We start from the raw sequence: 24,847 nt of genomic DNA on the forward strand, positions 1-24,847 counted from the left end.
TTTTATCTATCAATATTATTATTCTTAGTTTGGTTTTTTATTTTTCAAAAATTAATTAATTAGAAGGTTCTAGAAGAAAATCTCCCGTCATTTTCAAATTTAATAAAATCACGTATTAAAATCTTAAACGTGTTTCGTAAAAGTAGTCGTAAATTTGACGCGTCCAAAAGTAATATCACGAATAAATTTAGAATATTTGATAGAATCGCGTGTAATTATCTTAAACTTCAAAAGTTTAAATATAAACTATAAAATAATTTACTCACTTACTATTACTAACCTTTCAAATGTTCGGTAAAAGTAACATGTTTCGTAAATATAGATTTGAGTATACAGTCAATTTGACCGTATCTCGTCTAATGAGATTTTAATTATCATTTCATATATTAATTTGTTAAGATATATATAAACGTGACAAGATCACCTTTCGAAAAAATATAACTTGTTTATTGATAGACATTTAACGAGTAATGCAAGATCGTGGCATGTGGCGAGTAAAAGTGTTAGGACTTGGGCAAACTCAAGCAATCCAAGCCCATAGAAGATGAATGGGTCAACCCCAAATAAACCCAAGCAAGTTGAAAGGTTGGGTCCAAGGTGAACCAAGTCTAGAATGTCATATTTCATTGTGGGCATTCAAAAGATCTAGAAGAGAATACCCCACAGGATTAAACGCTACATTTTAATCTTTGAAACGCTCACGAGACTTTGAAACAAGGTAACAAGTTGGTGGATGCTACACGCGGACACGAGTTCCATAACTAATTAGGCCTATAAACCAAAATCCACCACCAATTTGAACACGAGCTCGATAACTAATTAGACTTACAAACCAAAACCCAACATTAACCCTACTTATATCGGTGGTCAATTATGTTAATGTTGTTTTTAAATCATACAAAGTTTAATTATATTAAAAAAAAATTATGTATAAAACAAAATTTATTACGTGAATATAAGAAAGAGGTATTTGTAGTACCATAAGTTTTCGCAAAAACATCAATAAACTATTATATTTTATTTTAATGTAAAGTGAATTTAGCGAGAAAAAAAAATAATTTAAATATAATTCGAACTTATAAAAACTTTATACCATCAACAAGTTTAATATCCACAATAGCTGATCTATAAATGAAAAAAAAAAAAAAAAAAAAAAAGGAAAAATCCAGTCGAGCGGGACGGGATGGATTTTTAGCGTGGACAAGAATTAGTTATCTGCGCATCCAAACACCAAACTCTAGGGTTCTATCAATTTAAAACTTGTCATGCCACTATCGCTACCCGCTTCTGCAAGACTTGAACAGCCAAAATAATAAATAAAATAATAATAATAATATCTAAAACGAAAAAGAGGGGAAAAATGAAAATCTTGAGAAATATAAAAAATGAAAAAAAGAAAAAGAATGAAACCAGAAACAGAGCGCGGGAGAGAAGACGACACTCCAGTCCCGCGCCCATTGTTGCGGCTCCTCCAAGAAATGTCGCCGGGCGTTCGCCAGCTGACGGTGCTTGGCAACTTCAAGCCATTTGGTTTGATCGCCGAAGCTCTCGATGGAAAGCCCGCCCACAGTGTTCCTCACCACTACGATTACTTTCTTTTCGATCCCGAAATTGCTCGGGAGCGCGATGAAACTGACGGTACCATTGCATCCTGCCTCTCCACTAGCAATCAAAGTGATCACGAGCTCTTTATTAGAGGAAACCGGTAAATGTTACTTCTAATTTCCAGTTCAGTTCAGTTTGTTGATGAAACTGGAGTTGAAATGCAGAATGCTGTATTTGATTGGAATAATCTTAAATTAGTTCGTTGGACTGTGTTGCTTTCGTCGATGGAATTTGTTAAGTAGCTGAGTTGTTTTGAAGTTATGCTTCTTGGTTTGGTCCTTGACTATTGAGTGAATTGGTTCTTGTCCATGGCAGAATCATTTGGTCTACTGGTGCGAGAGTGTTCAAGAGATTTACCTTACCATCTCCAATTATCAAGGTAATTCGTTTTCCAGTTCAAAATTCTTTTTCTAGACATACAATTTTGTACTGGATGAGATTTTCATTTTTTCGGCATTCAGTTTCTTCCCTTTCTCTTTCCCGTCATCTTCCTTATGATTCTCCTGCTTGCTGTTGGGTCAGTTCTTAATTCTTATGAGGTCATGACTTAAAGACAAGTGGCCTCTACCTTGATGGTTATACTTTAAGTCAACAGGTTCAGCATTTTGCGTCTATTCTTAAACATATTTCTTAGTTATAGGAACAGACGACTTTGTCATCTTTTTTCTCAAGTTACTGTTTTCAGCACAGCAGCGAGGGGGTGATCTAAGTCAAATTTCCTTGATATCTGATTTAATACCTTTTATACCTGCTTAATTTTCTTCAACCGCTTCTTTGTTTTTGGCTCAAAATAGGTTTGCTGGTGTCGTTTGGGGGATATGACTGAAGCTCTTCTTTGTGTCCTACAATCTGCTTCGTTAACAATCTACAACACATCAGGTAAAACGACCAAGAGACATCCAAAGACGAACATTGTTTAGTTTTTGACGCATCTTTTAACATTTCTCTTTATGTCATATCTAAAAGAAAAGAAAAAATATATATGCACACGTGTGTTGATTATAAGCGTTTATATCTTTGCTGCATTTTCTGCCACTATAAGATATGGTTGGGATGGAATCAAAGAACGATGAAAAATTTATAGATGCTTTAATATTATACTTGACGTTAGTGTACTTGAGCTGCTCCTTGTATTTGTGTGATGGCCTGTTCAGGTTCAACCAAAGTTCTTAGCATCAAGCTAAGATTCTTCCACCTTACATGCATGCTTTTTGTGTATGCTCTCGTCAAAACTGGATGCCTTATTCAACTTTAATTCGATCTCATTCTTTCATTTGGAAGTTCTTGTTTCTTATCCAGTTATCCTCTTTCTTTTAAAATCAAAGTCGTTCTACAGCAATCCTTTCTTTCATGAAAGTTATTTTTTCTTATCTTATAAAAAGTTATGTGGTCTATTGATAAAATTTCATGAGAACTGATGGGTCTTTATACCTTGGAATGCTGAGGAGCAAGCATAGACTTATATTCTAGAATAGAACAGTTATAAAATTGCAAAAAACTGGAAGAAAAGGTTTCCACCAATTTTATATGGTAGGTAGTCCAGTCCCTATATAATAAGGCACACAATATTCCTATATAATAAGTTATGAAATCAAGCGTGAGCCTATTCTTTCTGATTTGATTGGTTTTCTTTATTCTCCAAATTTAATAGGTGAATTCTGCTTGCCGATAAAAATGAAATGCTATTTTTCTTTGACAGGTGAAGTTGTAACGATTCCTATTTCTTGCACCATTACATCAATATGGTCATTTCCGTTTGGTCTATTGATGGAACAAGCAGTTGAGGCAAGTTCCCCTGTTCATGTTCCATTTTCATCCTCAAGCCCATTAGTAGGGATACGTGATGTCGCTCGTTCTAGAAGAGAAACTGGATATAGTCCGCAAAGCAATGCCAGTTTTCCTAGTACATTTGATCATATTTTCAAAGGTGACACAAGTTCTATATCCACACATCTCATCCTGAAGGATCCTTTAGAATCACCACAGGTCTCTTTCGATGGCTATCTTTTTTTTACTTGAAATACATTCTGTATTAATAGCGTTTTCTTCTCTCATTTAATGATACTTTTTAATTTAGTCTTGCTATTTTATAAAATTTTCATCATAGACGGGGATTCATGGGTTTTCTATCTCCTCTAATTTATTACTATTTCTTAATAATTTATTGTATGGGAGAGGTTTCTATGATACCTACTGGCTTTCTGAAAATTTTGATGGAGACAGGACGACACATGGTATAAAATGTTTATTTGTTTATTAAAGCCAAACTGGTACTAGACATGAGGAAATTTATGTCAATAGAAGGCTCATGTCAATTAAAAATTCCTTTTGCTAATGAGAAGTTTACCTGGTCACAATATGCAGGGCTAACCAACTCAATCTTGTTTGATAAGTTCTTAGTGTCAAATGAGTGGGCTTCTTGTTTTGGGGATTCTAGGACAGTTAATAAATTGTGAATCATAAGAATTTGTCTTGGGGTCCTTCATATTTTCAGTTTGTCAACACTTGCCTACTAATTAAGGAGTTGGTATAAGTGGTTAAGGATAGCTGGCTGGGAGAGCACTAAAGTTGCAAACTTTGAAATTTTGTGGAAACTAAAGAATTTGGAGGGTCGCATTAAGAAGAATGTTTAAGGTGATTGGTAGTTATGACAATTAAGTGCAAGGGAATCTTACATAAGATGAAACAGTACTAAGAAATAAATTAAAATAGGAAACTCTCTTACACTTGAGAGCATTATTAATGCCATTAAAGCCATCATCTGGGTGTTTTGGTATAGAAACCAAAGATTTTTCTTGGAGTGGGAGGGATGGATAGATATTGCTAACTTTCAAGCTTCTTCTCAGTATGCATTGCTGGTTAATTATTGGGTGTTTTCTTGCTAACTCCTAAAGGGAATCAAACTATGTAACTTTCTAAATATCACTGAAGTTGTTTACTGTCCCCCCCACCCCACCAAAAAAAAAAAAAAAAAAAAAAAGATTCGAGATAAACTTTGTTGATTACTGCAGCCAACTTATATCGAGGAAAGAGGAAAGCTGAATATCATGAAGGAGTTTGATGAAAGAACAATTTGGACAAGTGATCAGATTCCTCTGATGGCATCTTATAACAGAGGTTTATTAATATCATTTTGCTTATTCCTTCTACATTGTAGACATCTATGCCTACATATACCATTCATGTTATCATCTTATGTGTAGGAAAAATGCAACATTCTGTGTGGGTTGCACATTACATGAATTCCAACCACATAATGGAAAACATTAGTTCATCGGATGCAGTCCCTCATGGTGTATTGCCAAAATATTTATCTTTTCAAAGAATATGGCAGGGGAAGGGTGCCCATACTGCTGCTTGTAAGGTAATAATTTACTCAGTACATTCTTTGCATAGTTATATAAAGACATTTTACATAATGGTTTCTATATTTTAATAATATTTGATCTACACTGTTTGATCTTTATGTATATATACTATCATTTTTTTTTTTTTTTTTTTTTTTTTTTTTTTTTTTTTTTTTTTTTTTTTTTATAGTTTTGTTGTCCCTTGCCTGACTTTTTATGCAAATTGTTAAATAGGTTTTTTTAGCGACCGACGACGACAATTCTCCTATTATATGTTTTCTTCATAAAGAACAAAAGAAGTTGTTGTGTATAAGGCTTCAGAGTGCTGAAATAAATAATGAGATACTCTTCGAGGTTAAACCTGACATGAGTTGGAGCATATCTGCCATTGCAGCTGCATCTGTGCGTGTAACGCGCCCAAGGTAGAGCAATTGCTCTTTTTTGTTTATTTTCTTGGTCAATTTGTATTTCCACTATGTGAAGATAAGCATCTGCATTTTTTTCTCTTCCAGAGTTAAGGTGGGCCTTTTGCCTTATTCAGATATCATAGCTTTGGCGCCAGACAGTACTCTTTTTCTATATGTAAGTTCTAGTAGTGCTTATGGTACTGAATAGTTGGGACCTTTTTTTTCCCTTTCTCTTCTCTCTTTTCCATGTTTTTTTAACGAACATTTTTGGGAATTTTTCTTGCATCTTCCCTTCCTCATGCTTTGTTGTATGTGCCTACGCTTCCTTTTTGGTCAGAATCTCTATCTTGCTAAGGTCTAAGCATATTTTTCTTTCCTTGGATGAAAGGAAGAAAATCAACAAACCACCAGAGCATTTTTATTTTTTATTTTGAGATTTAGAATAACCTATTAGAAAAATGGGCTATGTTCAGCTTGGGTGGGCTGAAAGTTAAAGGCAGGAATGTCATTGCAGTGAGCACATATTGAATTGTGTGACATTGATCCTATCTGTGTCTTGGGTCAACAAGGTGGCCCAATTGCTATTAAAATAATGGTGAATATTGATTTGGACAGTGAAATGAGAACTTATTTTGAAAAAAAAAAAACACACCTCAACTAGAAACTGACCGCGAAAAATAATTTTTTTAGTGAATCTCTTTGAGCACTTCAACTGTTCAGAAGTTTTCCCTAGTGGTTCCTCCTTTTATGTTGAGGAATGACTAGGTAACTTCCCCAAGGTTTATGGGAATGGGTTTGATGTTGGTATGATTTCAATGCATGGTCGAATAACTTCTGTTCAGCTAATGCTAACTATTTGTTCTTTAGTTAAAAGAAAGAGATACTGCAGCATTCAGGTTTACATCATTTAGAATTTGTTGTTCACAATAATGTGAGTTTTACTTGTAAAAGCTAAATGGAGAAATTATTAGCCATGTATTAAAGTACGTGTTTTTCTTGACACGAAAGTTTCTGACCATGAAAAAGACTTTTCATGCAACATTTTTTCAAATTTACCTTGGCTTTTGATAATCTTTTGCCCACCTCATCTTTCTATTTTCCTTTTGTGGATTGAACTTTTTTTAAATAAAGTTCGCATCGAAGTGAAGTTCATAATCAAATACATTTGGCAATATGCAGTCAGGAAAGCAATGCTTGTGCCGTTACATGCTACCACCTGTGTGTAAAGGACCGTTAACCCACATTTCAGACCTTCCTGATTCAGCATCTGTTTCCCATGAGTCCAAAATAATTGAACTGACTGATGCCGTTGAGGAGCGTCTCAACATAATAACAAACAATGGTCAGGTAGGCTGTTATGTCTTCTGTTGTTCATTATTTATCATTTCCTTCTCCCATTTCTTTGGGGCCTTTGTGACTTTAGCAGATCTATTAATTTTTTGTTCTGCAGATATTTAGGTGTTCATTACGCAGAAGTCCTTTGTCTTTGTTGGTCAGTGATTGCATTGCAGCATTGTCTCAGGGGCTTACTTCATCCTTTTACAATCACTTTTTTGGTCTTCTTTGGGAAGATGGAGAATCTTCCAGTTCAGCAGGGGCCAACTCTATGTTGACCACAGAATGGGACTCCTTTAGCAGTGTTATTATGCAAATATGTAAGAAGTATAATGGTCTCCAGAAAGATCTTTCAAATTTGAAGCCACGCACATCATGGGAGTTTCTAGTGAGCAGCAATTTTCACAAGAGCTTCGGGGAACGTAATTTTATAAATGGTACGTGGTTTGGAACGTCAAGTGACACACACAAATTGGAGCCTTCTTGCATAACTCTAGACAGTACCCAGAGTTCAGAAAAACCGTTTTACTCCCAGTTATTGGCAGAGAGTCTTGATTGTTTGCATGCAGTATATGAGAATTTGAAACTTGAGAAGCTTCGTAAAAGGTAACTCTTTATTTTGTTTTCCGTGTGAATGTTGCTTCTTTTACGCTTCTCTTTTAAATTGTTGCTTTAATATTTGAATAACCCGTTATCCAGCGAGTGAGAGGTAGTCACTCCAGCGAAGTGGTGTTCATACAGTATTCTGCAGGATTGGCAACTTCTAGTTTCAAAATTATAATTGAAAAGCACGATGCTTTGTGATTCCTTACTTGGAAACCAATAATAGCCTCAAGTCACGTCTTGTTATTATTTAGAATAAGTTGGCCTAATGGTTATATTTTTTAGGAAAAACAAAACTTTCATTGGAAATAATGAAAATAAATACAAGGACACATGAAAAACCAGCCCAACAACAGTAGTCCAGCCCCTTTTAGGTTCCTATGAGTTTCCTTAGCTTAATGATCATTGAGGCTAGTGAAAAATGTTAAGGGGCTTATATGGAATGAGTACAAACCATGATTATTTACCTTGGTTTTAGATTCCTAGGAATTTCCTTGTCAACCGAATGTTACAAGGTTAGGTAGTTGTCCCACGAAATCAATTGTGTGTACGCACTTGAGTATTGAAAAAAGAAATCAAAGTTTGTCATTAAGTATCTGAATAGGATGGGTGTTTTCTTCATGCCTAGAATGCTGGTTGTCTTCTTTAATATGCACGTAAAGCAATTATTTTTCCTGCATTTATATATTAATAATTCTTGCACCGACGAATGAATTTGGGGTTTAGTGCTTTTAAAGGATTGCAGTTGCAGTTTTATCGGAACCTTCTGTATACATGAGTCATAATACTTCTTTTTTTTTCACTTCTGTGCATTTATTCTACTTTATTCGTCCCTAATTATTTTTTTCCTAGGGATTTGGAACTTCTGTCTACATTATTATGTGATATCTCATGGTTTCTGGGTCAGCAAAGCTATTTGGATCATTACATTCGCGATTTCCCTTCTCTTGCTAAACAAGTTGGAGTTTGCATGACCACAAGCTCTCAGAAAAAGCCTCCTAGTTTATTCAGATGGCTGGAGAATTGCTTGCTACATGGTCATACTTCTGCTAAGTTAATTGATCTGCCATCTTTAATCCTTAATGAGGAAAGTTCTGTGGTAAGCTGGTCAAGAAAAATAGTCTCGTTCTATAGTTTGCTAGCTGGTTCAAAGCAGATAGAGAAAAAACTCTCTACCGGTGTTTACTGTAATATTGCAACGGGATCACATAGCACAAATGAGGAGCTCGTGGTTTTAGCAATGGTTGGGGAGGCATTTGGGCAGCAGCAGCTGGACCTATTGCCTTCCGGTGTATCTCTTCCCTTGAGACACGTAAGTTATGTTATAGAAGCAGTTTCGTTATTTAAGATGTTCGTCCCGTCATGTCTGGAAATTGATGCATGTAATTGCTTTGGTTTCAAAGATATCAAGAATTCATAATGTATGAACCGAAAATAGCATGTGTAGTGCTGTTTACGGGATTTCAGTATTTTTGTCATATATGCATGTATTTATTCTAGGTAATAAAATGATCGTATTTATTCTAGGTAATAAATGAAAGAGGAATTTCTTTTATCCTCGATCGCTTTAATGTTTTATAAGGACGGCAATGCAGTGAACTCTATATCCTCTTATTTTTATTAAAAACAATTTAGGCGTTTTACCCCAATTGGTTTCTTATTCTCTTCAATTGCAATTTTACTTATCTGAACTATTGGCTTTTAAACTTCATAGGCATTGGATAAGTGCCGGGAATCTCCCCCAAATGACTGGCCTGCTGCTGCATATGCACTTCTTGGCCGGGAAGATTTGGCCATGTCCAGTTTGGCACGTTCTTGCAAACATAAGGAATTTGAGACACAAACAAATATGAATTTAATTTCTATGTCTACTCCATACATGCTGCATCTGCATCCGGTAACAATCCCTTCGGCAGTTTGTGATACAATGGGACTGGACGCCGGCAAGATTGAGGATGCAGATTCTATTGAAGGATCTACAACAGATGGTATGGAGCATATTTTTAACTCTAGCACACGGTTGCAATATGGCCGGGACCTAAGATTAAATGAGGTATGTGCTTTGTCTCTAATGTTGGATGCGTTTTCTAGATATATAATGGGAGTTGTATTGATGAGGATAATGGTATGAGCAGAGGGTGGGAGCTTATATAAGAGCAGAAGCAAAGTAAAAGGATAAAGATAATTACAACACGTGTTTTATTTGAGAGCCCACAGAGCCGTAAAATAGCTAACATCTTCCCCCAGTTGATTAAAGGAGCTCTCTATTCCACAAAAAACATGCTTGTCTCTTTTAGCTAGATAACCCAACAAATAGCAACGATAGAAAGGAGCCACAAAGTTTGCTTCTAGTCTGAATGAGAGAAAGACCTGGAGAAGTTCTGGAACAAGGCAGCCTTATTGAAATCGTTGTGGAAGGAAAACCAAAAATTGTTATGCTTAGGACCCGATGGCTACTGCATGTTTATTGTTGCAAGAATGTTTGTATTATCTTTATTGAACTAACATCATTTCTGTATTTGTGGTTGCCAAGAATTTCAATTGACTGGTGGGATTGGATCTTTCTTGGTTTGAATAATTTTCCAATATCATGATATATTCTAGGATTTTCATTGCTGTTCTTTCTTCTACTAGGTTAGAAGACTTCTGTGCTCTGCAAGACCTGTAGCAATTCAGACATCTGTTAACCCTAGTGCTTCCGATCAGGACCTACAACAGGTAATTCTATGTTTAACCTTTGGTCTCCTCTTTTAAATCATAGAACTCTTAATCAGGTATATGATAGTTGAAGTGCGAAAATAGTTATTTACTTGATCATTTGTCCTTTATTGAAGTCTTGGATTCCAACCCACGAATTTACAATGAGTATTCTCTCATAATGATGAACTGATTTTCTTGGGGTCAGAGCCTTGTCTAAGATTTTTTAATCAGTTTGGGGTTTGTCTTCTAAGTGAGGCTAGGGTTTTAGAAAGAGTCATATTTTTTAGCATTGAAAGAGATGCTGTAGGGATATATCAATAAATAATTGAAACGCCTTAAGCAACTCAATGGGGATTTTCAGACATTTTTTCTGTTGGTGACATTTACTTCCCTTTGACACTCGAGAAAATCATCTATTCCAGTATAGTTGTTTTCTTTATTTTCCATTGGTATGTTTTTTTATTATATTGAAAATAAAATTAATCGTCTTTTGTTAATAATTGTTATATTATTCAGCTGCTAATGATTTCTGAACAACTTATAAATATCTCTGTTTCTAAAGGCCCAGCTCTGGCAACTTGCGCAAAGGACGACTTCTCTTCCCTTTGGCCGTGGTGCATTTACTCTTGCAACCATATATACTCTTCTAACAGAGGTTTTTCCTTTTTCCATCATGCATAAGCCTTCTTGGATGGATGTGATTTTTTACTATTTGCGAAGCTTAACTTGTATTATATTGTCTGAGATGCATTTTTCTTATCGATCTGTCAAAATACTTCTGTAGGCCTTTGTAGTACCAAAGCTTGTATTGGCTGGGCGGCTGCCTGCACAACAGAATGCAACGGTATGAGTATGATTATGCTGTATCATGTTTTTAGTTTATCATTCGCTTGACTTGTATGCATGGGAAATTATTTTGCTACAAAAGTTACTAAAAGAAACCCTATACTAAAGTTTGATATCCATTGCTCATAAATTATAAATATTCATCTTATACAGCCAAGGAAAAATATTTTCCCTTCTATGGAACGAAAGAAATGTTTTGTGAGAAGGAAAATTCCTCTTTACCTTGCATTTACTTCCACGCGTGTTAGTTATATTATTTATCTTCCTTTTGATTGGAATATTTTTCGAACATCTTCTCTCAACACATGCCTCCACCCCTATCCTGTACAGGTTAATTTGGATCCAAATGTCAGGAATGTAGCAGAGATCAGAACATGGCCTGAGTTTCATAATGCCGTTGCTGCTGGACTAAGATTGGCCCCTCTCCAGGTTGGAATTAAATCATTCTAGAAGTAAAACATCCATTCTTTTCTTTACCGTCCATTGTATTTCATATTTTACCTCGTTGTGGTTACATTACATGAAGCACTTACTGAGGACTAAGAAAGTTGTGCCTATTAGGCGATTTTCTTCTTTCCTCACATCCATTTATAATTTTATTTATAACTGTCCCTTTGTTAGAATATTAAGAATCAAATTCCTTAATAAGCTATTGCCTATTTCCTCATATCCATTTATTATTTATTACTGTCCTTTCGTTAAACGATATTTTATGCCATTTGGCTGGAGTACCAAAAGGGATCAGCAGATTTAGCTTTTTCATGGTCAAATTGAATCACGAAAGCAGTTTGGAGACAGAAATATTGGAATAGAAGAATTTTCTGAGGAGAAATAAGGAGCAAAGTGAGTTACTACAGCATATTCTCCTATGCTGTTGAACAATCAAGAGAAAATTCCTGGTTGATTGTTATTTTCTCTTCTGAAGGGCTTGTAATAAAATCTCGACTGACTGATTATTCCAGTGGACGTCTAAGCTGAACCACTTTTAAACACTGCACAATTTCTTCTCCGTACCTTTGTGTAGAACTCAGGTTCTATCTTTTGTTCCCTTTTTTTTAAAGAAAAAAAAAGCAATGGGTGACCTTACATTAAGTGGTTTCTCTTCAAATATTTCTGATTTCAGCTTATTGGAGAATTTCTTCGTGAGCTCCAGATCCTGAGCTTGGGCAATACTTATTCCCTCAGCCTTCTTTTTTCTTTTTTGATTTTAATACGAATATTTATTCTAAAAAGAATTAACTGTTTTATGTTCATATCTTTGTCATATGCTACTAGTACATCATCGACTTCAATGATTCTTCAACATTATTATTTCCAGGGGAAGATGTCGAGGACATGGATTATTTATAATAGACCTGAGGAGCCTAATGCCGTTCATGCTGGACTTCTTCTTGCTCTGGGATTACATGGTTATCTGTGTGTTTTAACAATTACTGATATATACCAATACTATGCACCGGTAAGGTGTCCTTGGTTCAAATAATTTAAATTCCTACTAATTCATACTGATGCGTTAGTCTACTCAATCATAGTCTTGAATTGCTTGATCTTGTGTGCATCCAAACTCCATCTTCAGAACCCCACTTGAACTTTACCACTTTTGGTTATTCCAATTGCTGTGCTGCCATTTATTCATTCAAGAAGGCAAAAAGTACTTCCATTGAAAGAAAACAAGGAAGATAAGACATCTTCCCTGCCACCTCCTGAAGTTGTGAGTCCTAGGCTCCGGTTAGGAGAATAGCTACAAAGTTTTCTATGGGTAGAGCATTGTTGGGAGGAATTGAGGCAATACAGAACATATTGTATATAAGATTATCTGTAGTATAAATCTCAACTGTTGTGTCTTTATTATGTTGTTTCACCTGTCTAATTTTCTTTTGATGGTGTAACTTCTAACTTTGATCCTTCTTTGCGCACGCGCGCGCACACACACACACATGTTGTTTGCATATTACCACGTTCCATTGTTTCTATAACATGAGTATACCACATGGGATTAGTTTAATGCCATAATTGCACTTTAATTATATTTGTGTTTTGGCATTTTTGATCAGTCCTGAAGTTAATGTTATAATTTTCTTCTTCAACTTCCTTTTAGCAACATGAAGCCACAACAGTTGGATTGATGCTTGGCTTGGCTGCATCTTACAGGGGCACAATGCAACCTTCAATATCTAAGGTGTATTCTCAGTTTCTATTGACGATTCAAATTTTTCTTTAGTCTTTTGTTTGGTCTTTCAATATTTTCTTGTCAACCTTCTTTACTTTTGCTGATAACCATGGCTATAATTTGCACTGTCCATAGTTATATAAGTATTACCACTGAACTACCTTTTTCTGTATTCTTCAGTCATATGTTCTTTTTTATTCATGTGTATTATTTGACAATATATAACTTGTGATTATGTGCCAGTCTCTCTATGTTCATATACCTTCACGCCATCCATATTCCTACTCAGAGTTGGAGTTACCAACACTTTTGCAGGTATACATATAGTTCTTTCTTTCTTTCTTTCTTCTTCTTCTTCTTCTTTTTTTTTTTTTTTTTTTTTTTGTAGAGATTAACCCACAGTTAATGACTATATCTCTATCTATGGCAATCAGTAGATTTTGACCATGTATTTCTTTCTTTTTCCAGTCAGCAGCACTAATGTCCTTGGGACTTCTTTATGAAGGATCAGCACATCCACAAACAATGCAGATACTTTTGGTATTTTCTGGGATTTCTGTAAAGTTACATTATTCTTCATCCAACCCAAGTATTGAAAATTTTGCTGGTTACATGTTTGGGTGAATTATCCCTGCATCTTGTGTCCTTTTTTTTTTCTTTCGGGGGGGGGGTGTCTATACGTACTTATACCTAGTTAGACTTATTCTTCTTCATTTAAAAAAAAATATAAATATATTGAAATAGAAAAAAATTGTATTCTTTCATCATTAAATCTTACCTGTTTGATATTTATGTTACAGGGAGAAATAGGCCGGCGAAGTGGAGGTGATAATGTCCTTGAACGAGAGGGTTATGCTGTTTCAGCAGGCTTTTCCTTGGGTCTTGTTGCATTGGGTATGATTAGTTTTATTCTAATCATTGCGAATTGGAAACTGAAGGTGTGAACAGTAAATACTAAAATTTGTTCTGTCAAATGAAGGTCGAGGCAAAGAATCAGTTGGTTTTACAGATTCAATAGTTGATCGATTATTCAACTACATTGGTGGAAAAGAAGTTTGTAATGTAAGGTCTCACGCTCTTGATCTTTTATTTTGTTATTTGTACTTCTCTTAAACTGAAAAATTGCAAGGTATGATGAACTTGATTTTATAGTTTATCTGAATCTGTTCCTGTCTTATTCTTTAGCCAGAAATTTCTCTTTTCTCTACAGAGGAGCACAACCGTATGATCACACAGGTTGTATGAAGTTAAGGAATAGTTTCAATTTTTTCCTTGTTTGAAGAGTCCTTGGTGGGAGTTCTATTACTGGAGATTCCTTGGAAAAGTTATTTATTACTTCTTAGGTCCCTTGCATGAAGAGTTGCTGGTGGTTAAGAAACATTTAATGCATCGATGATGGGGTTCTTGAGAGTTGATTAATCTAACTGTGACGTTAGAATATGATGTTTAAAATCCTTTATTGGTATTTTTTTGCACGACTCTTCATCTTATTGGATCAATTAAGGTTGGACTCTTGAATTTCTCAAAGAATCCAACCACGTATTTATGATTCCTCAAATTCCTTTGTCGTATTTAAGGAGCAAGTTGTCTTCTCCATCACTCTTATCAATATGGTTAAAAGTTTCTGCATTGATAGTTAGTTTTGAAAGAAATCAAAGGATTTTCAATAACAAGAATCCTCTTTGGTCAGATCGGTTCATTTAGGCTCGTTTGAAGGCTTCTTCTTTCTGTGCTCTCACCAACCTCTTTGCTGGGCATTCTATCCAAGATTGATGTCTCATTTTACATGCTTTTACTTCTCCGTTGTATGCCTTTTTTTCTTATTATTCACTCCCTTGTGGAGTTTGTCACTTTTGAGCATTAGTCTTATTTCATCGATGAAAACTTTCATTTCTTGTTAAAAAAATACGGGTTGATTTTTGTACTTACTGTTCTCTAAAATAATCCTTCATCCAGATATTGTCAATGAAATGTGTATCTAGTGCAAGCAATCTGATATATTGTTTTCTTGCTCTCATTTAGATGGTGGATGGGACCGTGGTCAACGTTGATGTCACTGCCCCTGGAGCTACTATTGCTCTCGCGTTAATGTTCTTGAAAGTAATTATATGAAACTATCTATTTTTGCTGGTCTGAAACAGCATAAAATAATATAATTATATGCATGAGTGGAATTAAACTTGTTTTCTGCTTGGCGTGTCTGACAGACTGAATCAGTTGCGATTATGTCAAAGCTATCCATCCCTAAGACAAATTTTGACTTGCAATATGTGAGACCTGACTTTATCATGATTCGTGTCATAGCTCGAAATCTTATAATGTGGAGCAGGTACCAATTTTTAATCAGATTTGCAGCAATCAGATGTCCTATTCCTTCATTAAGATCATATGTTGATGAAATAAACTATTGTAGGGTTCATCCATCCAGAAACTGGGTCGAATCTCAGATTCCTGAAATTGTTAAGAATGTTGTCAAGTGCCTCAAGAGTGATGATAATGATAATGATGAATTGGATGCCGAAGCATTTGTTCAAGCTTATGTCAACATAATAATCGGAGCATGTATTTCTATTGGTAAGATGTCATTTTTATGGATTTAATATGACCAACAATAGTCACGTGTGTTTCTGCTTAAATCTCACTGAGACTTGTGATATATGTCAAACAGAAATGCACCTCTGGTAGCATCTTATATGTGCACGAAACATGCATGTAACTACAAGCATTTTTATGCCTTATTTTCTTTTCATCTTCATGTTCTTCCATATTATTGCTGAATGTCCATGTCCGTGCTTCTTCAGAGCATCCTACCTATCTTTGATTAATGCATATTCAAGAAATCTAGAATTTGGCCTTCTTGCTTTAAATTATTGTGAGACAAGCATTTTACATGTAAACTTGGGAGTCTTAATTGTGAGCTCTGGGACAGGTTTGAGGTTTGCTGGTACAAAGAATGGAGATGCGCAGGAGTTACTTTATAACTATGCCGTCTACTTTCTAAATGAGGTCAGACGCTGAACTAGCTGTTGCACCTCTAGGCCGTTTAATTCTTGTATGACATTTTTCCTGTTTTGCAGATCAAACCTATCTCCATAGAGAAGGAAAGTCCCTTCCCAAAGGGATTGTCTCGCTACATTGATCGAGGCACTTTGGAGACATGTGTCCATTTAATTGCTCTTTCCTTGTCCGTGGTAAGCAGAATCTTTCTTTGTTTCCTCTCACCCATCTTCATAAATGTAGGATTTAAATCCCAGGTGATGACTTTGTGAACAGGTAATGGCTGGCTCTGGAAATTTACAAACCTTTCGCCTCTTAAGATTCTTGCGCAGTAGAAATTCTACTGATGGTCATGCTAACTACGGCATTCAGATGGCAGTAAGTTTTCTAAGTTAATTTGGATCTTGCTTTCTACATGTAAACCTAAAAGGATCCTTGTAATCAACTATAAGTATGTAAAATCTTACTGATACTGAAGGGTGTAAACTAGGTCATTGATCATGCATGTCATTGTTTCTAAAGCTTTCCTTTCCAAAGTATTAATTGAAAGGACTACTTGAATGTGTGACTGTCTGAAACAAACGCTTACTTAATTTTGACATTCTCTTGCAAAATGAATCAGTAAACAGCTATGTTGAGGAGTTCACGTAAGCGTTGAATCAATGGGAACAAAGTAGAGTATGAACAGCCTATTTTGTTCTTTGAAAAGGAAAATTAACACCTTCTTAGCCTCAGCTGGCGTGTTCTTAGCAAAAAGGAAGATACAATCGATCATCTTTTCCTCTTCTGCTTCTACTCTTGGCTTTTCTTACGGATCGTCAAGCTCACACCTGATATCTAAGATTGAAAAATTAGAGGCTAAGCTTTGTATTATTCCAATGATGCTTAATTTCAAACTTCAGAAAGAAGATTGGAGAGTTATTTAAAAGATTTTGAGAGATCACTGGTTGGAAAGTTAAACAATCGTACCCTAAAACAATCAGATAACTCAGTGGATAAGTGTTGTGAGTCTGCAAGTTTCTTCACCTACAGTAATTTCTATGTTATTTGATAGTTGCACCTCGATGTGGGATCAGAAGTATAGGTTATTGTGTAAGATTCAATGATCAACTCAATATCAACTTTATGATATTGTTTCTTTGTCTGAGATAATATGGTTTTATGGAAGACTGAGTTGAATTATATAAAATGAAATTCTCTTCATAGTTGTTGAAACTCTAAATAATCTTCAGGTAAGCTTAGCTATTGGATTCTTGTTTCTTGGGGGAGGTACACGGACGTTTTCAACTAGTAACGGTGCTGTTGCTGCATTGCTAATAACTCTTTACCCACGCTTGCCTACTGGTCCAAATGACAATCGATGTCACCTCCAGGTATAATTATTCATAGGATAATAATTTACTCTTATTTATTTACTTATTGTACAGCTTATAACTAGCTGCAGAGTGAGAAAGGAATGTATAATTTCTTATGAAAGTAATGGAGAGAAGTTTTTTTTTTTCCCTTAACCACTCTGGTAGTCCTGCAGCCTTAAAATAATAACCGGCTACCAATTCCGAATGGAAATTTCCGTAGTCTGGCCAACAATCAAGATGCGTATGTCTGATGTGAGAAGCACTTGCCCAAATATGGATCATGGGCATTCGATATTTTTGGTGATGATTCATCATGTTGATACAATGATTCATAATTTATGAAAAGATAATAAGGCCATAGCCTTGGCAAATATATTTGTGAAACTGTATATATTTAAATATATTTGTATATTTTTAGATAAAATTATAAATTTAGTCCCTATAGTTTGGAAAAGTTAGAATTTAGTCCCTATTATCTTAAAAGTTAGAATTTTGTTCTTATGATTTGATAAAATCTCATTATTAGTCTTGTGGTAGGGACTTGGAAATCATTTAGTTCACATATTATATATGTTTACAAAAATATGATGTTTTTAACTCCCATAAATTAATTTCTTATATTTCTTTTTATGAATGAACCCATTAAAATTTTCAAACAAGAATAAATAATAATTGAACACTCTAGTTCAAGTGTCTGATACTGTCTGACACTTGTGTGTTCTCCAAACTAAAGTAATAATGCTTCATTAGTACTATCATATGTGTTGTTAGAGCATGTTTATTGTTGTAAATAGGAGTTTATTAGTTTCTTGTCCTCTATTCATTATTGTATTTTTACACTAATAGTTTTAGGTATAGACATATATGAAACTCGAGTACTGGAATGGATCGAAACATTCTCTCATATATTGTCTATCACATTATGTAGCTCATACAAATATACATTACAGGGAAGGAGAGAGTGAAGTCACTTTGTAGCTTTATATTCAAAATACAAGTAGTTCTAGTAGGTATTTATTCAATGGAAAGAGGTCCAAACTTTTGCTGCGTTTAATGAAATTACTCTTAAAAGAAGTGGTTGTGTATCTTTCTCCTGTGTTTTCTAACTTTCGTTATCAGTAGTCTTTTCCTCCCTAGCAGTACATGTTCAGGTTTCTTATCCAAGAAAAAAAAAAAAAACTTAATCAATAGCATATTTTACTGAAAGGTTCTCTCTTGTCAGGCATTCCGACATTTATATGTTCTTGCAACTGAGGCTCGCTGGATTCAGACTGTGGATGTAGACAGTGGTCTGCCAGTCTATGCTCCTCTTGAAATCACTGTAACAGAAACTGAGTATTATGCCGAAACTACCTTCTGTGAAGTTACTCCTTGTCTTCTACCTGAACGTGCTACTGTAAGTTCTAGATGTTCTATATGAGAATTGACTGATCTGCACATTTTATTTTCTAAAAAAATGCCTTCAGTCATTTTCCTTTGCATTGTTTTGATTTGTATGCCACATGTAGATGTGTCCATGTGAAATAGTGGACCACCAATGTTATCATTGTTTCCGCAATAATTTATGTAAAAGCGTCTGCATTGTTCCTTCTATTTGAAATTAAATATCCAATTTTATTTGTTCTCACAGTTAAAGACCCTACGCATATGTAGTCCTCGGTATTGGCCTCAAGTAATAGAACTTGCCCCCGAAGGTTGGTGGTTGGCTTCTTTTCTTTCTTGTTTACATACCAATTCATTCTTTTTTAAAAAAATTACTTACCTTGTTGTTCCATGACTTTCATTCATGTTTATTCTCTGTTCTATTTTCTTTGGTGTATCAGATACTTAAATTTCTATTTTTTTCCACCAGATAAATCTTGGTGGAATGTTGGGGACAAAAATAATCCATTTAGCTCTGGTGTTTTATACATCAAGCAGAAAGTTGGAGCTTGTTCGTACATTGATGACCCTATAGGCTGTCAGTCACTGTTATCACGAGTAATGCACAAGGTAAATTCATCCTTTGCATCTATTGAGAGTTCTAGTGGTATCATTGTGGATAACGCAATTCTCTCTGTACAGGTTTTTGGGTCCAGGGGTCTATCATCACGCAATTTGTGTAATAGTGGCCCTAGCAGACCTAATTATGCAAGCGTAGATCAGTTGATTGGTACCTTCTCGTCAGATCCTAGTTTGATTGCATTTGCGCAACTGTGCTGTGACCCTTCATGGGATGGCAGGCAAGTAGGCTATTTAGTAATATGTTGGATTTCCTAACTCAGTGTGTTCGTTACTTAGTCCAAATCTTCACATTTTCATTCACCTTTTTGTTTTAGATGTCTATTTTCCTTGATTAGGCAACATTTTAGTTTTCTTCCTTAATCATTTTGATCTAGTTACTCGACCATTTTGATCATACGACATTTTGTATTATTACAGTTATTTTCTTTGCTACCATGACCATTTTAATCAAGTTTACTTTAACCACATGAGTAAAAAACTCAATTTGAGGCATCGAGTTGAGTCTTAAGATCATGAAGTAATGTGCTCTACAGGTGGTGTCGGTCATGACTTGGTAAAGCTTCTTAGGTTGGCTGTGATGTAAATGGAAAGCTGTGGTGTAACTAAAAAAGTACATTGACAAATAGTAAAGATAGTATGTGTAGATTTGCTTTTGCCTTCAAATCATGCCCTATCATAAGCTTCAATAGTAACTCAGTAGATTGAGAACTGCACACCTGAAGTTAAAAATTTCAGATGATCCACACTAATTTTTTCTTAAACATGAATAAAGTGCTTTCAAACTTTATTATTATTATGATTTTGCATTTTGAACTATAACTCAAGAGATTCTATTTGGAATCATAGGTTTGAATTAGGTAAGCTAACCGCCTAATGGCCAGGTCGTTCAGTTAGTTGGGAAAAAAATTACCGATTGAACCTGACAAATAATACTGATTCATGTATATTCCAGCTTTTGTCTTTTGATATCATTGGTTTCCTCTGCTAAGTACTTTTTCTCTTTCAAAGTATCCTGTTTATTGAACCAAAGGTATCAATAATAAATGGTATGAGCATATGAATGCAGATTGGACGTTGATTTTCAGGAATTTTGCTTGCAAGTTCTGTTTGAGTGTGTGAGCAAGGACAGACCAGCTCTTTTGCAGGTAAATGCAGTCTGTTGAAAAGTCGAAAACTTTACTGCTTCTAATGCATCTCTATGTATTTGGTCTTCCAATTTGAGAAAATATGCAGGAAGTTCTATTACATTTTTTTGAAGTCCTTGTCATTTTTAACACATTGTAGAAAAGTGTAGCTTGGTAAGCTATCCACTGAAGTGGATGCTGCAACTCGTTCTTTGAGAATTAAGTCCTTCGTGGTTTTCTGTTTACCCCAATGCAGGTTTATTTGTCATTATATACAACGGTTTCTTTGATGATTGATCAGGCCAAGGGTGGTGCGGTTATTCTTGGTGACTCACTCTGTTTATTTGACCTAAAGGTTGGCTATCTTTACGTGGCACTCCATCATCCATTTGAATTGTTTATCTATAAAAGATTTTAGTAAAGTTCTATCAACTATCAGTTTCTTACAATTTACATCTATATGTATCGGAGAACGTGACTTCTTATTTTATGTTTCTTGCAGCTTGCGATAGCATATAATGAGGCTCTGTTGAGTGGAAAATTGACCACTTCAAGAGGCAGCATTGTGCAGTCTAATTTTTTGGGGTCTCTCAGGAAGCGGGTAGAAGAAATTCTAAGTTGTTGTCAGAGCTTGAAGAATGATTTTCGCAATTACTTGGATTCTGGAAGGTGGCCAAGTGGAGATATACAAGGAGTGAGAAGTACAGTATTCCTATCTTGGTATCTTCAGTGGTATAGCATACCAGATTCATCTTTAATCAAGATAGCCATGCGAAAAATCAAACCGAAATTTCAATCATCATCTGTAGTTCCCTTGTTGAGCTTGCTATTCCCACGAACCCATTTAAATGCAATTCTCGAGATGGATAAGGCTTTATTTTCAGTTTAAGTTGCCTGTATGCTACCTGAATGAGGTCAGTTGAAGGGAGTTGAGTTGTGGGTGAAAATTCTCTCCAAATAATATTAATTGTTGCAGTTTCTTCTCAGATGGTCAAGAACTGATTGGTTGTGGACTAAACGAACCAGGTAGAATAAGTAGGTTTAGGCGACTTGAACGAAGTTGGACTCCGTTAAAAGGGGGATCAAGTGGTTTGGATACTTCGGTTGCAATTTGAGTAGGTTTTTTGGGATTCAGTTCTGACCTAAAAGCGGTAATGTGAGCAATGCAGGCTTCAACAGAAATGTCTTATAGCTCTGTTCGTTCTGTGAGCAGTGGATATTAGTCAATGTTGGTGGGAGCTGTTGACTATATTTGTAGAATAGTTATGCCTTAGTGTCAAAGAGAAGTAGCAGATTTGGTGTAGTCAAATTGCTCGTTATGCTCCATAAACCGAGTCCATGAGCTTGGGAAGAGAAGTAACAGGCTGTTTACGGGTTAAGCTAGGTGAAGATGTAGGTGCCAAGCCTGACTATTCAACTGGGCACAAGTTCAGGATTGATACTGAATCATTGTCACCCTTTTTTTGTAGTTGTAGCTTTATTGTGTAAATTAAAAAGCATATCCGTTTGAAATTTGCTGTCAAAAGCAATCTTGTTTTTAACATTTCATTCATTTTGCAAGTTATGGTGATGTCTCTACTTAAGCCAAGCAGCGAATTTTCAAAATATCTAAACACATTTCATTCAATTTGTGTTATGCTGTGTGTTTTGAGATGAATGAATCTTCATTTTCACCCACTCAGCTGCCAGACCTAAGTTGTGAAGGCAGTAAGTCTTTTTTCTTTCATAAAAAGCTCTTAAATAGTCATTATTTGATAAAACTCTTATTGGTAGTCTTTAAATCATTCGATTAAATTTATAAATTTATTTAGCGTATAGATTTGTGGAGTTTGGTCTAGTGGTGAAAGTTGGTTGAACAATGGCATGCAAATCTGTTTTGGTCAGTTTTTTAAGTTCCTACTATCATAACCACAAATCATTTACTTTTTTTTTTTTTTTTTTTTTTTTTTTTTTTTTTTTTTTTATAATTCAAACCCAACACAAATTTTCTCAAAGAAAAATGAACCTCAAGTTGATTATCCATATAATATTTAAATATATTGTTTTTGGGATTATTCAAATTTGTAACAAAATCACACAGCACTCGCAAGAATAATCCAAAAACTGTTCAAAATAAACAAGAAAAAGAAAAAGGAGAACTACGTACTCAACGCCTCTGCAGAAAACCGTGGGAATTCAATGGGTCGATTGATCAACAATGGGGCAATTCTCCGATCCATCGATTCAGATTCGGTATCCGGCCAGTGGATCTCTGAGCAGAAAGCACCGATTCTGATACACTTTCCACGCGTACTCTTCAAAGCTAAAAGAACGAAACACCGCCGTTTTCTTCTCTGCCTCGTTGCCGCCGCCGTCCTCTTTTGCTTCTGCGTCTGTGTTTTCGTCGGTCGGTGGAAGAAGAGGAGAGACTTGGGTATCCAAAGGAAGAGTAATGAGTAGTGATATTGAGATGGTGCCTGAGTTGTCGCTGCCGTCAGCCGCCGCCGCCGCTACTGCCCTGCCTCTCACTTTCTTTACCTTTCCATTGCTCCACACCTTCAAATTTTGATAAACAATCGGAAATAATTTTATTTTAAAAATACATTTTCAAAATTTTAATGCTAAATTTCTCTTCCTCTAATAATTTCTTTTTAGAATATTAAATCAATAATTTCGAGAAATTAGGTTTGTGTGGATTTGTGAAACAAGCAGCATATTTGTCACGAATGAACGCACGTGACCAATGCCTCTCAGTTCGTGCAATCAAACAGCTTTTTAATTATTAATTATCAAATATCCTTACCCATTAATTATCATTTTCTATTCATTAAAAAAAAAAAGAGATTAAATTAACAAAACGACAGCGTATAGTCTTACTTGCGCAATATCTCCGATTGAAACCATCACAGAATCCGCCGCCGTTGCCGCCGTCGCAACCCAGCCGGAATCTCCTAATACAGAACACCTCTGGTTCTTGCTCTGATAATGCAATCCGACAATGTATGGGTAAAATCCACAGGTCACTGCCGGCTCAGCGCTTCGAGAACCTTTCGATATCCATATCAGCGACCGGAATCTGCTTCGATCCTCACCGATTGGATTCTCGAGGCCAATCGCACGAAATAGAGGCTCGACGATCTTCAGTCCGAGATACTCCATCGCTGGCACGAGCTCTTGCAAAGCTTGTAAACAAATTTCGTCCGAATAAGGCAAGCACAGCCTCGGATCGAAGCAGAATGATTCACCGGCTCCGTCCGATTCTTCGTCTTCGTCGCCTATAAATCCCCAGTCCTTCGGAAACAGTGCTTCCTTCTTCTCCGCCTGAATGTCGAATAGAGCGGCAGACTCCGACTCGGCTGAGAGAACGAGATGCGAGGATATTTTATGATCAGTGATTTGGAAGAAGCCGAATTCGGAGACGGCGGAGATTAGCCTACTGGAAAACTCGTCATCGGGAGAATCTGAGAAGGAAATCGTTGGTGGTGATATAACGGACGAGGAACGGCGCGTAGGAAGAGAGAGTTTGGGGGGGAGGCGATGGAGGAGCCTGGAGAGAGCTTCGGCAGCGGCAGAGGTGGAGAGGTGGTTGGTTTGTGAGGAAGGGGTGGGCGGAGGAGCTGCGGTGGCGCCGCCGCAGATGTTTGGTAACTTATTGTGATCAACTGAGGAAGCCATTGAGAGGAAGTGAAGAAGAACACGAAGGAATGAATATTTAAATGAATAAAAATGTTTCAGAGTTGGTAATAAATAAAGACGAAAAAATAACAATTTTCTTTTTCTTTTTCTTTTTCTTTTTCAACTCCATAAAAGGAAAAGACGAAAATGCCTAACGCCAATATGTGTCGCTTTATTCATTTAATATCAAATCACTTCACACGTGTAAAGTTATATACTTAAAAAAATATTTCAATTATTAGATATGGTAGTATTTAATCTTTGAATATTATTTTTGAAATTAAATTATAAAATAATAACACGAGACATTATTTCTTCAATCAAAATATTAAAATTAAGAAAATAAAGTAAGGTTCAAAATAACGTTGATAAAATAAATGTAAATTATAGTAGGAAATGAGTAAATAGATGGATTATTAAATATGAAATAAAATAATAATAATATTTTTATAAATATTCTTTTAAAAAGTATTTAAATTAGAAAGTAATTCAAACTACCTCTAGATAGTTTGAACGTATGTTGGGAGTCGTGCTATTTTCAGGGACTTTTTTGTCCCCTCACTTTCATTGCCCAATTATTGCGTAATTTTCCATTTTCCTAATCATAAAATTAAAAAAAAAAAGTCAAAATTAAAAAAGAAATATTTATATTGTCCCTACCCTCTCTGATAATTTTATTTTGGACTTCTCCAAAAGATCT

At 35.5% G+C, this 24,847-nt stretch overlaps 2 protein-coding genes across 3 annotated transcripts; one reads left to right on the forward strand and one right to left on the reverse strand.

Moving 5' to 3' along the window:
- Positions 1-1,371: 1,371 nt before the first annotated feature.
- EMB2771 (E3 ubiquitin ligase) lies at positions 1,372-22,129 on the forward strand. 2 transcript variants are annotated; one of them, XM_023685026.2, is made up of 37 exons: positions 1,372-1,705; positions 1,921-1,984; positions 2,400-2,484; positions 3,305-3,591; positions 4,617-4,722; positions 4,809-4,969; positions 5,187-5,374; positions 5,465-5,534; positions 6,539-6,706; positions 6,810-7,300; positions 8,150-8,609; positions 9,012-9,350; positions 9,932-10,015; positions 10,560-10,652; positions 10,782-10,841; positions 11,174-11,272; positions 12,162-12,302; positions 12,942-13,022; positions 13,257-13,328; positions 13,482-13,553; positions 13,814-13,907; positions 13,993-14,075; positions 14,199-14,249; positions 15,036-15,113; positions 15,221-15,342; positions 15,427-15,587; positions 15,943-16,019; positions 16,091-16,204; positions 16,287-16,388; positions 17,243-17,383; positions 18,588-18,761; positions 18,996-19,059; positions 19,218-19,357; positions 19,430-19,587; positions 20,436-20,514; positions 20,750-20,848; positions 20,996-22,129. In XM_023685026.2, the coding sequence occupies exons 1-37, from the start codon at positions 1,386-1,388 to the stop codon at positions 21,380-21,382; spliced, it is 5,565 nt and encodes a 1,854-aa protein (XP_023540794.2). In that variant the 5' UTR covers positions 1,372-1,385; the 3' UTR covers positions 21,383-22,129. The 2 variants fall into 2 exon arrangements, with proteins under 2 accessions (XP_023540794.2, XP_023540801.2); XM_023685033.2 differs by lacking the exon at positions 14,199-14,249.
- Positions 22,130-22,493: 364 nt separating this feature from the next.
- On the reverse strand, positions 22,494-24,189 carry LOC111788537 (2-oxoglutarate (2OG) and Fe(II)-dependent oxygenase superfamily protein). The gene is made up of 2 exons (XM_023668884.2): positions 23,350-24,189; positions 22,494-23,028 (listed from the first exon to the last, which is right to left on the reverse strand). The coding sequence occupies exons 1-2, from the start codon at positions 24,145-24,147 to the stop codon at positions 22,717-22,719; spliced, it is 1,110 nt and encodes a 369-aa protein (XP_023524652.2). The 5' UTR covers positions 24,148-24,189; the 3' UTR covers positions 22,494-22,716.
- Between the last annotated feature and the right edge of the window lie 658 nt (positions 24,190-24,847).

This window comes from Cucurbita pepo, chromosome 1 (assembly GCF_057944985.1).
Source record: "Cucurbita pepo subsp. pepo isolate OVF chromosome 1, ASM5794498v1, whole genome shotgun sequence".
Classification (NCBI taxonomy): domain Eukaryota; kingdom Viridiplantae; phylum Streptophyta; class Magnoliopsida; order Cucurbitales; family Cucurbitaceae; genus Cucurbita; species Cucurbita pepo.

Bases quoted from the DNA above. Each gene is read 5' to 3' on its own strand.
- EMB2771 (XM_023685026.2), top strand. From the start codon at position 1,386: ATGAAAAAAAGAAAAAGAATGAAACCAGAAACAGAGCGCGGGAGAGAA. The intron at 6,707-6,809 runs GTAGGCTGTTAT...TTTGTTCTGCAG, and splicing joins TAATAACAAACAATGGTCAG to ATATTTAGGTGTTCATTACG. The intron at 19,060-19,217 runs GTTGGTGGTTGG...TTTTTCCACCAG, and splicing joins AATAGAACTTGCCCCCGAAG to ATAAATCTTGGTGGAATGTT.
- LOC111788537 (XM_023668884.2), bottom strand. From the start codon at position 24,147: ATGGCTTCCTCAGTTGATCACAATAAGTTACCAAACATCTGCGGCGGC. The intron at 23,029-23,349 runs GTAAGACTATAC...CAAAATTTGAAG, and splicing joins CAATCGGAGATATTGCGCAA to GTGTGGAGCAATGGAAAGGT.